This window comes from Poecile atricapillus, chromosome 3 (genome assembly GCF_030490865.1).
Source record: "Poecile atricapillus isolate bPoeAtr1 chromosome 3, bPoeAtr1.hap1, whole genome shotgun sequence".
Taxonomy (NCBI): domain Eukaryota; kingdom Metazoa; phylum Chordata; class Aves; order Passeriformes; family Paridae; genus Poecile; species Poecile atricapillus.
The window spans coordinates 6,727,688-6,744,871 of NC_081251.1; the positions used below are offsets into that span (position 1 = coordinate 6,727,688).

The 17,184-nt window shown below is 39.5% G+C and overlaps 1 protein-coding gene across 2 annotated transcripts in view; it reads right to left on the minus strand.

The window, feature by feature from the left end:
* Positions 1-1,877: 1,877 nt before the first annotated feature.
* Positions 1,878-17,184, minus strand: part of PTCHD4 (patched domain containing 4) — an 80,871-nt gene continuing 65,564 nt past the window's right edge. For both annotated transcript variants that reach the window (XM_058836185.1, XM_058836184.1), the window contains exon 3: positions 1,878-3,511. In XM_058836185.1, coding sequence (XP_058692168.1) covers positions 1,878-3,511 — 1,634 coding nt within the window. The remainder of the gene's footprint in view (positions 3,512-17,184) is intronic.

Consider the following 17,184-nt stretch of genomic DNA (forward strand, 5'->3'; position numbering starts at 1 on the left):
TTTTTTCTGTCTCTCCCTAAACATGAAACAGTAGGAAGAGGTGACACATGTCACATAGCAAAGAATTAACATCTTGCAGAGAGCTTTTTAGTAAAACATATGTACACACCCTCGTCAGCAAACTCTGCAGGTTTGAGACTGAGTTACCAGCCACAAATAGACATGTATACACATTTTGGAAGGCAAACATCTTCCAGATTATTTTTTAAAGGTACCCACAAGTAATACAAAGAAGACACAGACACTTCATATAGTGATATCTTTACATAGTGTCCTCATGGATACTATAGGTTCAGGAAGACATTGCTCATGGAGGTGATGCTATACCATATTCCAGAAAGTAGAAAGCAAGCCCTTTTAAAATACTAAAAGGAGAGATTGACATGGCAAGCTCCAGTGAAGAACTGGGCTGAGAGCAAACTGAAATGGCTAGATCTATTTTCATCCCTTCCCTTGGGCTACTAAGCTGAATAGTTTACAAAGCAGAGAAAGTCATTCATAGTCCTTTACAGTACAATTTCTAGTGCCACATAGTAACTGAGGATTTACTGCACTCTCCTGTGGAGTTTCAACTGCCATAACAAAGCTTTATATTGCAGATGATCAACACGCAAACACTTAGGAATAATAATAACAGTAAAAGAGACATTTCACCCTCCCCTCCCCTTCCCACAGGGGACCAATCCATCTTCTTACAACTAGGGGTTGATTCAGCCCCATGCAAACCTTTACAAGGTGTTGTTTTTTTAGTGTGTGGCAAATATTTTGAATAATGTTTTGCTTAAAGAAGGGGGAAATCCCACTTCCTGCAGCATATTGCAGGGACCAGCAAACATATCCCTTGGTCCCTTGGACCAGATATATAATGATAATACTGTGCAGGTGCTCCAGAGCTGACTCAGCTGCTACACGGTCACATTGTGCCTGTGAAATGCAATCCATCATTACGTGTAAAGCGCCTGCTTGATTAATATTCAGTATTTAATGTCAACACCGATAAATTAGGATTCAGAAGTGTTACACTGCAGGAACTGCAAACAGTGCTGCAGTGATGATGGCCTCAGTTAGTTTTGTGAGATCTGTTAATTCAAGGGGAAATTCATAATTTATAAGTTCCAAAATATGTGTATGGTATTAACTACCAACTGTGACCTCCTGGGAAAACGGTGATACGTCACATTTAAAGGAACTAAGTGTTAGATTTCCAAATGGCTGTTATTATTTCTACTCCTGTATAAATTTCTTCTCCTCTATCCCTTTGCCATCCATATTTGCAATAATGCTCTAATTGTGGTGTTACAGATATACAAGGTATTCTGGATTTGGGAAGTACTTTGGCTTAGATAGTTTTAAACATTTACTTCCCAAGTGCATAGGTTTCATCTTATCTAACTTGCTCAAGAAAATAAAAAATTACCATGGCATTTTCAATCTCTCTTGGTCTTGTAACCCTTTCTTATTTGAAATATTGTTTAGTTCTCTTCCATGGACAATTTTTCAAACAAATCTGCCTTTTCCCCTAGTGTTTACTTAATGGTAACTCTTCTTTTCACCCTAGCTTTAGTCTTATATATGACATATTAAGCAATTCCCATTAGAGCTGCAGTTTGAAGCTCAGAAACACTTTTAATGGCCAACAGACTCTTCCCTAGTGAAGAATGAGGATTCAAAGGAAACATTTGAGATTATTTCACTTTCATTATTTTTGTTAAAAAAAAGTTTGCACCTTGAGGTGTCATGAATACCCCTTCTTGATCTTCCTTTGCCTTGTCAGACTTGGCCAGCACAAGCAGCTGAGATCTTTGCTCTATTTTCCCTGCATCTCTGTGCAACGCTTTTTTAAAAAGAGAATATACTATTATATTTTTCTAAGCCTTTCAGACTGCTGTAACATGATCAGGATTCTCCTGAATCTCTATGCATTCGATCTCTTCTCGTTCCTTCCTTTTGGCCCGTTTCTTTTTCTTGTGGTGCTTTTTGGAAGGTGGAAAAAAGGTTAGAAAGACGGGCAAAATAACAAAACAGTGCAGAAGTGTGCAACTGCCGGCAAGCAGCAAGCATTTGAACAGTGTGAAGGTCAAGTTTGAAGGCACAAAGAGAAGGGGGACCAACCCGATAAGAAAGGAGGAAACGTTCTGCAAAATGGCTGTCCCATGCTCTTGGAGGGAGTTCTTTATACACTGAGTTCGGGTGTGCTCAGTAGCTAATACAAATGTATAAAGCAGGGGTGCACAGTGATCTATGGCAAAATTCAAAGTGTAGATAAGGCACAGTATAGAAATGCAATCCATGTCTACATTCCATAAGGTCATCAGGCCAAGGACACCCAGCTCTATTGAGGTGACACTGAGAATTAACCAGAAATTTCCCAGAGGATGGATAACCAGGAAAAAGGTCAGTATTAACACCAGCAGGATGCCAAAACCAGAAATCAGGACAGGCATAGTTACTGACAAACCATAGTGGTCCATGAAAACAAAAGTAGGGTTGAACACAATGAACTTGATGCTCTGTATAAGAGATAGTGGCCTCAGCTTCTCCAGCAATTCCACCGCTTCCCTCTGTGTGTTTTCACTAGTCCTGGCCACAAGGTACAAACGAGAAGCAATTATGTTGTTCTCATCTCCAGCTTTGGAGAAAATGATGTCATTTTTGAAGTGCTGGAATTCTGGCTTTTTTAAAAAGGAGCTCTGGAGGATGCTGATAAAGTCACTTTTGTTGGTTGCACTGATGTTACCCACTCGAAGGTATTGGTAATACTGTTCGATCCAGGACACGGTGTTGAACCCCTGGCTGAGTGTTTTTAGGTCTTCTTGCACAGTACCGTTCCAGTACTCCAGAGGCTCATAGATGTAGAAGCCTATCACTGGGCTGTAGTTGCTGAAATACTTTTGCTGTATGAGGGCATAGGAGACGCTGGGGGACTCACTGGCAAGGAGGTTGATGATGTTGGCTCCGTCATTAATCTGTAAGCACCCCATAAAGGAGAAAGAGGCATAGATGAGATACAGTATCACCACAAATGGCTTGACGTAGATGTTGGTAATCCACTCGTTGTAGTGCTCTCGGAGGAAATGCTGGATAAAGTGGTGCTGGTACGGGTTGGTCTCGTGGTGAGAAGTGTGCTGATGGCCATCGTTCATCATGGTCTGGAACCACACAGGTTTCCGGTCCAGGTATTCTGCAGAGGGGATTTTACAGCAGAAGATGCTGTGGTACCGGTTCTGCTCCAGCTGGCCAGCAAAGACCAGGCAGGAGCCAAAGAAAGAGAAGATGTAGAAGTAGTTCAACAGGATGGAGACACACATGTTCTGGCAGAAGACTTTTACAGCTTCGATGTTGGTGAAAGGGCTTGCCCCCATGCCGAAGGCTATGAAATACAAGGAACTTGTCATCGTGTAGGAGACCATGACATCCGAGTAGGCATCTGCTACTCGGTCCTTGAATGGCAGATTCTCTCTGGTCCGACGCCATCCTGAAAGAAGTTCAAACACTCCTTTGGTTCCATGACCTGAAATGAGAAAACAAAGTTTTCTCATTATGTGTGCATATACACAGGGGGTTCCATCATCCCCCAGGTGTTTCATTCTCCAGAAGTCAAAAAAATAAATTGTCAGCTAAATTTTGTTATGCTTTTGTCACCAGATAAACAAATGGACAAATCTAAAACGTTTCTCTAAAGCTAAATACCAGATTCACCTGCAAGTGCTTAAGTTAATAGGCCTGATATTCTAAGACTCTCCATGCTCAGAAAAAAAATGAAGACACAAATTGATATTAATTAACATTGAATTAGTTCCCAAATAGACTGCAAATACACATGAAAAAAATACACATGAAATTTGGTTCAAATCTGGGGTTCATTTTAGAAATTCCTTGTGACATTCTACTAATCTTTCAAGGTTTAAGGGATTCAACTTGAAACACTTAAAAATACAAGAAACAACTTTTCTTCCAAAAAGTATATATTAAAGGGATAGTTTGAGAAATGAGTAGATGTGACCGCCTGGGTTCTTCACAAAGGATAAAGGAAGAATTATGCTGTAAGTACAAACAACCAGAGTAATTTGTATCATGATTCTCTGCCTACTGAGTGAACTAGGAACTTCTCAATGATAGCACACAAGTTTGCACACTATGAAAATTGACATGTTGGTGGAAGTGATGGAGAGTAGAATACTGGCTAAGTCATTGGTCCACATTAATTGTCTAGAAAATGCATCGGTTTATTTTCTATGATTATATCTGTGTCTCTTTCTCTCTTTGCTGTCCAGAGATCTTCCTGGTGGAAGATTCCATTAGCTCATGTGGGAGGACATTCAGAAAAGTCACATGTGGTCAGTGTTCCACAACAGGTTCTGACTTTATATTCCATTCCTAAGTGTTTTAGGAGTGTGATTTTTAAATAAACTAAAATTTAATACAGACTTTCATTTTACTTGTCACAGTCACACTCTAGGAAGTCTTCAGCTATTAAATGTTGTGACAGTATGGTAAAGTTGAATCTGATCTTAATGGAAGACAAATAATAAATAACAAATAAAAGTTATGTATCATGTATATGTATTCATATAATGTGCATTTTGAAAAGAATATGCACATGCACATTCTTCTTTTTTTTTTTTACCATTAGAGAATTTCAACTTTGGAAAAAAAGAGAGCTAACATTTAAGAAAACCATCGGAAATGGTTTGGCTTTCAAATAATAATTAAAACAATTAAAACCGCAAATTTGGATTTGGATTAGAAATTGTTAAGTTCTCTGCACTTTGGACCTAGCCCTGAGAAAATTATGTAAGGAGGCACACTACTGAGCAGAAAAAGGGGTAGATTGCAAATGTTTCTGCCTCTGTCTGTGGGCCCTCACTCTCTGTAGGAGAATTGCATGAACCAAAGCAGGGACAAAGCAAATTTTCTCAGATCAAACCCAGAAATATAACAACAGGAGATTTGCAAGTAATCAAGTGCGTGCAACGAAAGGTCTGTTGAGTTTGTTTTTAGATTTAAATTGTTTGGATTCATACAGCTGCTTATGTTGCCCAAAGCAGACTCCTGACAACCATTCTAGACAGGGAAAATTACAGTATAAACTGTCAAGTTCTGTGAATGTTACCTGCTCTACTGCAGATCAGTGTCCCCAGTGAAAGATAAACATTCAGGAGTATAGAAGGCTTGCAGTTAGCAAAAAAGCCTGTGTGGAAATGCTGCTCTCCTGTGAACCAGCATCTCAGTTCAGGAGGGACCTTGAATTCCCTGGTAAGTTTAGGGTGAGTTGTTCAAATTCTCATGGCACAGCTGTCTTGCACACTGTTGTTTTTGGGCCATCAAGCAGAAAGAATTGTCTCCTTCAGCTGAGTAAATCTGCAGAATCAAGTGTCTTGAATGGAATTTTTATATGTTTATAGCAAGTGTTTAAGTCTCCTGCAGGGTGTGGACCAGGCTGGCTGATCACCACCTCATGGTTCCATGTCCTGGCATGGCTTAATTTAAAGGTATAGAAATCACAGACCCATTTAGGTCAGATGTGACCATTAAGATCATTGAGTCCAACCATTAACCCAGCACCCAGCCACAAACCATGTCCCTCAGTGCCGCATCTCCACATCTTTTAAATGCCTTCAGGGATGGTGATTCCATCACTTCCCTGGGCAGCCTGTTCCAATGATTGACAACGCTGTCTGTGAAGAAAATTTTCCTAATATCCAATCTAAACCTCCCCTGGAGCAACTCAAGGCCATATCCTCTGGTCCTATTGCTTGTTACCTGAGAGAATAAACCAATCCCCACCTGGCTGCACTGTCCTTCCAGGGAGTTGTAGAGAGTAAGAAGGTGCTCCCTGAGCCTTCAGGCTGAGCCTCCTTCTCAGCTCCCTCAGCTTCTCCTCATCAGATCTGTGCTCCTGACCCTTCCCCAGCTCCACTGCCTCTCTCCGGACACGCTCCAGCACTGGAATGGGTGAAACAATGCTCTACCAGCTCTAACAACAATTAACACTAATATAGACTTTTCTCTCCTCATACCAAAATCTCACTTATCTGCCCTCCTGTGATTTTATGTTCATGGTTGTATCTTTGCCATGTTTCTATTTTTATTAATTTATAAGTGTTAATGTATCACATTCTTGGTGATGAGTACCTGGGTGCATTCAACCTTGGGGTAGCTGCACAATAATTAATAGAGAGGGGCTTTATTGTCAGACATATGTGTGAAGAACTACATGACAGAATGCACTAATGTGTGTGCCCAAACTTGTGATAATGTTCAAAATTAAAATACTTTAATTAAACTCAAGGCTTTTTTTTTGCAAATAGAACAAGTACTATCTAAGGAAAAGATCGAAATTTGTAGCTTCTTTGAGTATCACACTTGGCACTGATTTTCTTATGATTGTTATTATACAAAAGTAAAATTTCCACTTATTCCCCTTTCACAAGTAACTTCAGTTCTATCACACAAACACAAGTATTGGGGAATACAGTGCAGTAATTCCCTTGTTTACACAACAGCAAATCTCTGCCTGACCGGTTTTCCCATGTCATTACTCTGATACCAAGTTTTCCCTTCAGCCTCTGTTGCACTCCCCAGATAAGCAGGTCTATTCCCTTCTCCCAACAAGGATACAAATCCATTTTTCCTGAACATATTCTGACAGTTCTCAAGATTCAGACGACATAGTCAGTCTATAAAATTCTGTTCCTTCAGCTCCACTGCCAGTGCCACAACAGCATTGACAGTGGAGTTAAGTTCACTGAGCAGTTCCAGAAAGGTTCAGGGGGTCTTTGGCTCCGGGTCAAAACTGCCAAGTTTCTCTGGTACTAACATGACATGAATGAAGTACAGCAATTTTTATTTGCTGGAAAGGAAATGGCCTATGACTTCTTTAAAGGAAAGGAGACAAGAAATTTTTATTTCATTATTTGTGAGGGAAGGAGAGCAGGTAAGGTAGGCTGCAGTGAAGACAGAAATAAATAATACATTTTCTGCCTCAAATTTAAAAAAAAAATAATTATGAGCAGACATTTAAAATAAATTGGAAGAGGATAGGGGATAGAAAAAAAAAAGTGAAATGAGAGATTAAAGACCACTTGATTGAGGTAAATTCAATCAACCTGGAAAAATTTATGAATTAAAAGTTAAGCCAAAGCAATCTCTGAACAATTAGAAATCATCTCAGGGGGTAAATGTAGGTGGCATGGTCCAAGAAGAATGAAAAGAAGCAGCAAATTATCTATCTTCAAAAAAGAGGACTGGAACACTGTTTTGGAATGGGGCGTGATTTCTTTTATTGAATTATAGTTTTGGTTTGGAAGGGATCTTTAAAATCACCTAGTTCCAGATCTCTCCTGTGGATGACATTTAAAAATAAAATGGAAAAAATAGGCTGGATTTCCTGGAGAATAAAACCAGCAAACAATAGCCTGTTATTAGTACATGAAAATCAAAGAGAAACTGAGAGTTTCATTTTCTTCCCCTCATAGACTGGAATGCTAGTAAGGATTCAACAATATTCAACATAAAAAATCTATAATAATAAGGAAACAATCAAATTTTTCTCATTTCTACTTGAAGGAGAAGTCATCATTAGTTTCATTTGGAAAAATATCCCCCAAAAACCATTAAATTAGAGACCAGAAAAAACAACACTTTCTTTCTTCCTTTAAACTCTTCCATTAAACTCTAGAACACACAGTCTAAGGATGTGATAAAGTCTTCATTGCAAGTCTAAAGGTTACATTAATAAATGTTAATGTAGGTGCTGGGTGCATCCTGTCAGTGTTGGGAGGCAGATTCTCTTCACATTCCTGAGGTCTCTTATTTTGGTACCATCAGACCTAACTCTGCCTTAGGATGCTTAGGATTTTCTAAGCATGAAAAAAAATCTGTCTTCAGTGTTTTCTTAAGCAAAGCATGCCCATTCAGCATTGAGCTGTTCTGCCACAATCAGTCATCTTCTTTGAATAGGAGTTTGATCTGCATTTATCCTCATAAAAGCCACTGATGCCCAGCCTGAGCCATGAGGCTCTGCTGGAAGAAGAGCTGCTGGCTGCTGCCAGCTTCTCTAAACTTTCTAGGAAGGAAGATCGGGATGACTCTGCACTTTTTTTTGCATCAAGACATAAAGAATATTTGCTGCAAGAGGTGACAGCAGTCAATGTGGTGATAACCTTGGTGTCTACATTATATTTCAAACAAACATAAAAGTCTTAGAAATGCCAAAACACAGATTACTCAGCATTTCTGCACTTGGAGAATACTTAGAGAAATCCAAGTGTTGTACTCAGTTGTTATTAACAGCCATAAATGTAACTTTGAAGGTTACAAATTAAAGGATGAAGAGGCAGCTTTCTTTTAAATCAGAGTGGTGGGAAAGAAGTATATTTTTACATTACAAATATCTGTTTTGAATCTAATGGAGATAAACTTTTTATTATTTTATCTAGGGGAAAAATACCTTTTTTATTTTTTATTTTTTCTCTGGGAAATAGGGAATTCATGTCCTAGAAAAACTCTTCTAGTTTTATCTAAGAAATGCCCCATAATAGCAGGGGCCATGATCATTAGGAGCATGAAGCACAGAAGCATGAAATCATAGAACAGCTTGGGTTGAAAAGGACATTAAAGACTGTTTAATTCCAAATCCATGCCACTTCCACTAGGCCTGTTTGCTGGTTCTTTGGACTCTTTTATCCCAGTTTATTGATTTGAAAATACACCCCATTTTAGAGAGTTTTGGTTCACATGTTTTTTACAGAGGAACAACTTTGCATCTCAACACATTTCAGTGTAGGATGCATTTGTTCTTCTGCTAAATCACTAATATTAGCATCATTAATATTGGTATCCCCACTTTCATTTAAAAACTGAAGCTCAGAGATTAAGCAAATTAATCACAGCCACCAAGGACTCTGCATCTCAGGGAGGGAAGAAGCAATAGAAAAAATTATTAAACCACTTCTTTATGAAGAGTCAGTAAATCCTTAGGGATCTTGATGTAGAAAGCAAAGAAAATTTGAAGCTTGGTCACCTTTAGGTAGCAGTAGGAAATGTGTACCTTAATCTAGATCCATTCCATAAAGGTAAATCTCAGCACAATGCATCCAGCTAAGTGACCCTAACCACAACACTGAGTAAAGTAACTCCCAGCTTGATTAAGGAGAGGGAAAAGATAGAGAACATTTTTAAAAAACTAATCTAAAATGTAGGTAGGAAAAAAATAGTTTTAATTTTCCATGTCTCTAGGTACTTGTGAAGTCATTGTAATTGAATTGTTCACACAGTTGGGTTGTTGACCATTTCTTCTTTCCTTAGTTTTGCCTTGGCTGTTGTGATGCTTTAGTGGTAACAGGGAGGGTCTGATGAGGAAGCTGAGGAGCTAAACCACTCTCACAACTGTCACTGGTTTACCCTTTTTCCAGAATCTCAGCCCTAGAGGTGAAGTCAGACCTCATCCTGCCAGTAAAATGCCTGGTTCAGACTTTGGGGATAGAGGGTCAAACTGTGGCAGTGATGCTCTGATGAGTAGCATTGTCCAAAGGGAAGAGGGTCCTTGAGCCATTGGAATTTTCAATGATATCACAGTATTTACATCTTCTGAATGTCACAGAGCTTGAAGCAACTACAGCAAAAAATTAAGTCTAGTCAAGATCTCTTGCTGAACCTTCTGCAGAAATTTTGTTTTCACTAAACTTATACTTCTTTATTTCATTTGGTACATGGCATTTGATGATATTTAAAAAGCATTTACACAGAGAAATTAAATCCTTTCTAGGTCCATTCTCCTGTGAGGTCACTACATGCACAATTTCTTCTCTAACCAGATTATGTAGAAATGCTGACAGAGGGGTTTCACACCCTGCTGTGCCTTTTTGTCCTGAAAAGTGTTCAAGGTAGAATTCTTCTTTTATGTAACAGATCTCTATCATAATAAATTGTCTAATTTAAAGAGCTGCGTTTTATAGAAAGAATATTTAACCAAGTGCAATGAAATCTGAGTTGGCTGAGCTATCATCTTTAGTGACAGGGACCTCAGGGAAATCTCCAGTGCTGCACAAGAGGTTTCATTATTGCTATATTTTAGAATTTCTGATAAACATAGAAAATGCACTTAAATCCATCACAAATATCATCAACAAAGTCAATTATTTATAATAGATATTTTGATTTCCTTATAAATAATTCTGCCAGACTCTGGCCACTTCGTCATTGGCCTGAACATGTCAATACTTCCAGCTTCCAAATTTTGGTGTATTGCCATTACAATATGAACCTCATTTAAAAAGTAACAGTGCATCATGGGGCACTCTTGTTAAATATACAGACTATTCCTTCATGTGTACTCTGAGTAATTGCATTTACTTCTGCTTGCATGAGCACTTCTGAAAGCCTTTTAAATAATTCTGGGAATTTCCAATGAGACCAAAACATGAAAGCGTTGGTCTCCTCACAGGCATTTCGGTGGAGCCTGGCAGACAACAACCCCATGATTATTTGAGGCTGAGGAGCAGTGAGGAGAGAGGAAAACATTTGATTCTGTCTGGAGCTGGCTGTATAACTGCATTTCAGAAAAGTTCAGTGTCAGCCTAACACAGCTCCCATGAAATTCTGCCAACTTCTCAACCACAGCCACAACTGCAGATGCCTGTACAAGAAAAGAGTGTAAGGATGTAACACTCACAGCTGTAGTTCCTCCCTTGCCTTCCAATCTCCTAAGAAACACCAACCTATAAATTAGATTAACACCAATCTGTTGGAAACACAGATTAAAAGTGGTGGTTCATGCTCTTTTAGTCTCCTTTCTGATGTGTTCCCTCTTCAGGTAATTTGTTCCACAGACCTTGACAGCCCCCTCATTCTACCTTTCCAATCCACCTCAAAAATAAATGTCTCAGACTACACACAGAAGCTCAAACATAAGCAAGAAACTCTGGGAACTGAGCTGAATCTCATGGAGATCATTTACTTACACATCACATCCCTTTGGCACATCCTTGATCTTTCATCACTTTCTGTCTCCCATTTTGCAGGCTCCCAAGGCAAACACTGCTTTCCCTGTTTACACAGAGACCACCATGGTGGGACCTTGATCTTGATTTAAATTAAAAATAATTAATGCTAACAAGAATTTGACATCACTGATCTTGAATCTTATCTAATTTTTGATCTTTTATACTGAAAAGACCTTTCCAGAGCTTCCCCATAAGCATCCCTGGGTAGAAGCCCAGAATGAGCCCTGGAGATGAGCCAAAGACCTGCTGGTCTAGACACAAACATGTTTCTAACTGAACTGTAATGACACCTCTTTGCATTCAAGGTTCACTTGCTACAGTTCAATTTGAGGTCGAATTTTACAACTCTTCATGCCTAGAAACACTTCTTCTTGTTCAAAGGAACAGAAATATTAAATAGCAACCCCCTCCCCTGCGTTGAAATAGAGCTGAACATGGAGAATGTGTCAATGGATGTGATTAATCACTGGGCTGCATACCTCATTAAGGGAGATTTACGTTTGAGCTAATGTATATGGCTTGCAAATTGTACATAAAGTTGGAATCCTGCTTAGTTTTCTGCTGTGCTTAGCAATGAATTAAAATGCTTTTTGCTGTTTCTCATTTAAACTTCTTAATGAACATTGTAGGCAAGAACTGCACATATGGAAACTACTGTTTATTGATGAGAGTTTAAGTGATGTATAGAAGACACAGTAATTAATTTAGATCAAGTCTTAAATGAATTTATTATATACTCACTTATGCTAAAAGCATAGGATAGATTTGTGACACTGCTCAGAGCACTTTATCACCTGGATTTGAGATCCGGTAACCTCTGAAAGAATAAGGTAGTAGTGAAACTCTAGGAAGGAAAATGTTTCAATCAAGGGTAGATTCTGCCATCCAGAAAAAAAATTCAAATACAGAATTTGAATCATTATAGAAACAGTACATTCAGTCATTTGCTGCTTTCTGGCAAAGGTGGAGCAATAATGGATGTTTCAAAGAAAAGAAAAGAAATTGTTAAATAGTTAGAGAAGGAAATAGATGTGAAACAATACATGTCCAAAAAATGACCAGTGCATCTGTACATTTGAAAGAATGAAGAGAGTGTTTGAAGGGAGTGGGACAAATTTCTGGAATTTTATCCACAAGGCAAGTGTAAAATGTTATCTGTGGTGGGACCCAACTGTGAAAGGAGAAAACTTTCACCTTTCAGTGACAAACTATATTTTTCTGCACAATCTGAAGTTTCTGAACTCTAAGATTCCAGACATAACAAGCAACAAACAGAAAAGGTTCATTCATCACTTTTCCCAGTGAAATTATTCATTGTAACAACCAATGTCCCCTTCCTGGAACAGATGGAAAATCACCTGGGAAAAGCGTTGTGGGGATTAATCTCCCTTTGAAAGGGATATAGTCACTCTGATCATGAATATTTTTTCATACATCTCCAAAGTCTAACGGGGCACCATCTTTTCACTGTGACTGTAGACCTGGTGCTGGAGTTAACTTGGTTTGAAACACCAAAGAGAGTGAGTGCTGCATCTTGGCTGAAGTACCTCATTTTCAGTTGCTACCCCAGGGACAAATTCCAGCTGAATAAAGCAATGCTAGCATGGTCCTTGAGAGTTACCCGGTCAAATCCTGTCAAATTCCTACACTAATAATTCCTATTTGGAAATTACTCCAGCTGGTGACACTGTGGTGCAGAGCACAATGCCTCTGTTCCTCCCATAGCCACTGAGATTTCCACCTAGACTGCTTATCTTGATGTAGCAGCACACCTTTACTGCAATGAAGAGAGAGCTTCAGAGCAAAGGGAATGAACCTGTCTGCTGACAGAGTGATATTTTTAACAGTGTTGTTAGTGCAGGATTTGCTGACATTTGTTTACTTCAGAAAAGGGATGGGAAGGCAGAGCAGGAGGCAACATTGGCCTTTTGCTTCTGTTTGCTGGGAGTGAAGGAAATACAGGGACTGACTCAGCAACTTGAGAAATAGTTATTAAATTTCCCTTTCCCTTCCCAAAAAGCCTCATTCCTGCACTGCACAGGAATGTGGGAGAAGGCTGCTCCACTGCCCTGCCAAGCCTGGGACAGCATTGGGATCATTGCAGCACCAGAGCTCTGGCTCAGGCTGTCCCACCAGTGGGGCTGCTCAGGCTGGGAAGGATCCCCCCATCCTCCCATCCTCCCATCCTCCCATCCTCCCATCCTCCCATCCTCCCATCCTCCCATCCTCCCATCCTCCCATCATCCCATCCTCACATCCTCCCATCCTCCCATCCTCCCATCCTCCCATCCTCCCATCTGGCTGCTCCAGATCACAGACAGCTTCCAAGCAGCGATGCACCAACGTGGCTGCTGCCCTGCTCTGTGAAACACAGACTGAGTTGCTCACACAGCAGCGCTCAGGGGGAGCAGCAGCCCTCTCCCATATTCCCTGTGTGTCCCTATAAATTTATCCAGGTTGCCAAGACAAGATATGTAAGTTGCATATATGCTATTTATCAGACAGCAGTGACAGGGAATGCTGTAAGTGCAGGAATTCATTCAGACAAGCTATCAAATGGTTATAAAGGTGCTTAGCACATCTCTTCACAACCAAAAACCTTTCCTTGGACCTCAGGTCTTCCTCTCATTACACAAGGGGTTAAGAGCAAAATGATCCAGGGAAGAAATTACTTATCTGATGACTGGAATAAAATCATTCTCCTTAAATTTCTTTATGCAGTTTCATTAAGAAATGAAAACAGCAAAACATATTGATGCTCTTGCCTGCTGCTCCACAGCTTGCAGCTACACTTGTATCAAATTGGTTCAAAACCCTGTAACACTATTATGGATCATTCAGCAAGTTAAAAGAACCTGCATGCATTCATGGAGGAAAATTGCATGGAAAGGGTCATTAAAGTCAGAGATAATTTATTTGAACGTACAAGTCAATGAGCCAAGAAGCAGCAGGAGCCTGGGGGAGTGTTTTGGGAGAGTATGACTTGATGCTTGGCCTGTCGAAATCCCCATTTTTAAAGCTCTTGCCATTGGTTGCTACCAGAAATAGGATGCTGAGCTAGATAAACCCTTTGGCCTGTGTCAGTTTAAATGCTTTTATGTTCTTTTGTATTCATGAGGCTGACTGCATTAAAATCCAAATGCATGAGAACCATGAATTAAAGTTGTGCAGCTCTTCAGGCCCTTAAATCTGGCATTTAAGATTTTACTTTACTAATTGTAGTATTGTAACAGTACCATTTAGAAACCAGCTTTGATTTGATACAAATATTTGCCTCTTTCACTGCCTGGTCTCAGGTCCCATTTGCCCTTGGCACCTGTGCACAGCAGAGATTAAAAATTGATTATTTTGCTGTTGGATGATATAGCAGTGAATGCATCAATTCCCTCATGCACTATATATATGAATGAATATCGTGACCTCTGTGAGATTGTTCTGGGTATTACACCAATTTTATGGCAGGGACACTGAAGCAAAAAGAAATCTAGTTTTAATCTATCTAGCTTTAAATTGTCTACCTTTGAACTATCAGAAAGATCCACCATAAAGCCCATGGTATTGACCAGCCTTGCTGTTCTCATGTAGCACAAGATTTTTATTGCTATTTATATGCCTAAAACCTGATATCAGTCAGTCAATCAATCAATCAATCAATCAACCAATCGTTCAATCAATATATGTATATGTTGTTGGAAATTCATGCCTTGGGTGTTGGACTAAGACACAGAAGAACTAAACCATACAAACTCATAGACATTTATTACAATAAGTTGCTTTCCTAATTTTTAAGATAGCACATGACTGCTGCTTTTTTCTGCAAGCACTTAAACTCATTCCCATGTTGTTTTTTCGCCTTTCCAAGAGTCAGGGCTGTCACCAACGAAACATTTCTACCCTACATGGCTCTTACTTACTCCTCAAATCATTGACCAGAGGATTCCATGACCAGATGGGATTAAACCAAAAAGCCCTTTCTCAGCTTTGTAGGGCACAGCTTCACCTTCAAGCTGCTTCTCATAAACTCTGCTGAAATGGTTGTAAATAAAGCACAAGAGGAGCTTTCATTTCATGGCAAAACTCCCACAGACATTTGATATGCCCAGTGTTGCCATCAAACACATGAGTGGGTTGGCTTGTGCAGGACTTAAAAAAAGTCTCTTCCATTTAGCAGCATTTAGCAGCTCATTAATGTATCTGAAACCTGACCTTTAGCAGTCCATCCCAGGGGGAAGATCATTAAGCTTGTCACTTAATTATTATTCTGGCTAAACTCAGCCTGAAAATTTAAGGTTAAACTATAGTCTTGGAACAGTATATGCGACACCCTTCTGTTTTGGGGAGAGTTGTTTTTGTTTTGAATACTAGGAGCAGTGAGTCAGCTGGCTGCCCTCCCTTTTCCCATTATTATTTTGAATATCCATGTTTTCAGATGGGAAAAATGTTGAACATGAAAATAGTTTGAACATGTGTTCTCCTAGCACATCAAGGAGTCTGGAGAAGTAGTGCTTTCTCTGATGAGTCTTTTGTTGAGCATACATCCATCCCTATGGAGGTCATTGGAGATTCCTAATCTGCATCCATTCTAATGAATTAATTATTTCTAGGGTTAATTTTCTGTCACAGAGGCCAGCTGGTGCAATCTAAGCATGTAAACTATGGTATGTTACTCCTTTCTCCTTTAGAACAGTGGCCACGCACAAACCTTAATTTGCACCTGGGAATCATTTGGGAAAGTGCCATGGACAGAGTAAAAGCATGCTAGGGAGCATGCAAAAAAAGTAATATTGTAAAGAAAGTCACAGCCCTGGCTTTGTTGTGTTTTCTAGTAAAGGCTGTGGCCAAAGGGTGATGCTGTTCTGCCACTGCAAGTGCAAAAAAATCACATTGATGGCGAATTTCTGCGTTCTGTTGAGGTACCATGTTTATATCTATAAACCTGGGGGTTCTGTAAACCTAATCCCTTTATAGACATGACAGAAAACACAGTGTGTTAATTCAGTTTATCACATTTTTATAGCAATAGCTTCACTGGTTGAAAGCACCTTCAGCTGCTGGGAGGGCTGGGGGCTGCTTTGCTGACTTTAGGGTGACTGACACAACGTGTCCCTCCTGCTTCAGTACCAAACCCTCTGCTGTTTTGAGCCCATCAGTCCCACTTGTCTTTACACTCATTAATTTCTCTGACCATTAAAACCAGCATGGGAGGAGCTGGGGAGGTGATCCCTGCCTCTCTTTCCATCTGATACACTGCTCCAGATATCCTTCCACTCTAAAAAGTCTGATTACCCCTTATAAGAAGCCCAACACTGTGAAAGAAAAAGGGGGAATGAGGAAACTGCTGGATCAAACTACTTCAAACCCTTAGCTTTTAGTGTTTTTGATACACTTTAAAATGTTGTATTGTCAGTCATTGCAATGGGGGTAAGGCAAAGATAACCCAAACCCTGACCACAGATCCCATTTAATAGCTTGGTACATGTAACTGAGAGATGTAAAAATTCTGGAAAGAAGCAGCCCTGTAAGTCTGTTACCAAAAGGAGGTTGTGCTTGCAAAGCTCAGAAGAAAGAAAATGATAATCTACGCCAGGAGCAAGGTGCTGACTGTTCCCAATGAATCACTGCTCTTATGGAATGCTTCATTTTATTACTTTTATGTCAGTAAAGCTTTGTGAGAAGCACTTCACAATGTGCTCTCAGTACCCTGAATTTACTCAGAAAAGCAAATAACAATAAATATACAATGAACTATATTTGTAAATCACTGCAATTTAAGTGTGGGACAGAATGCAAAGTTATGCTTTGTTTTAGAAAGAGATTTTAAGATTACTTGCCTCCTACAGGAACCTATATATCAGTTTATTTTAGTTGATTGCTTCTGAGAATGTTGCCCATTCATCCCAGCGATGACATAGCAAATTGCTCTTTCCCTTCTGTTTTAAAGAACCAAAAATGATTTTAGATATTGTCATGAGTTATCATTATAAGACTGAGCCAGAAATTTGTACTGTTTCAGTCCATATCTCTCAAGCTGATAAATGGCTGTTATAATGGTGTTTTCATTCATAAGGGTCCAACTGCACAGTACAAGCTTAAAAGATTGCTAAATACAAACCAGAACACTGGCAAAATATAAAAATATTTCAAGCGAGGAATATGAAAATTCCTTTTCTTACAAGTT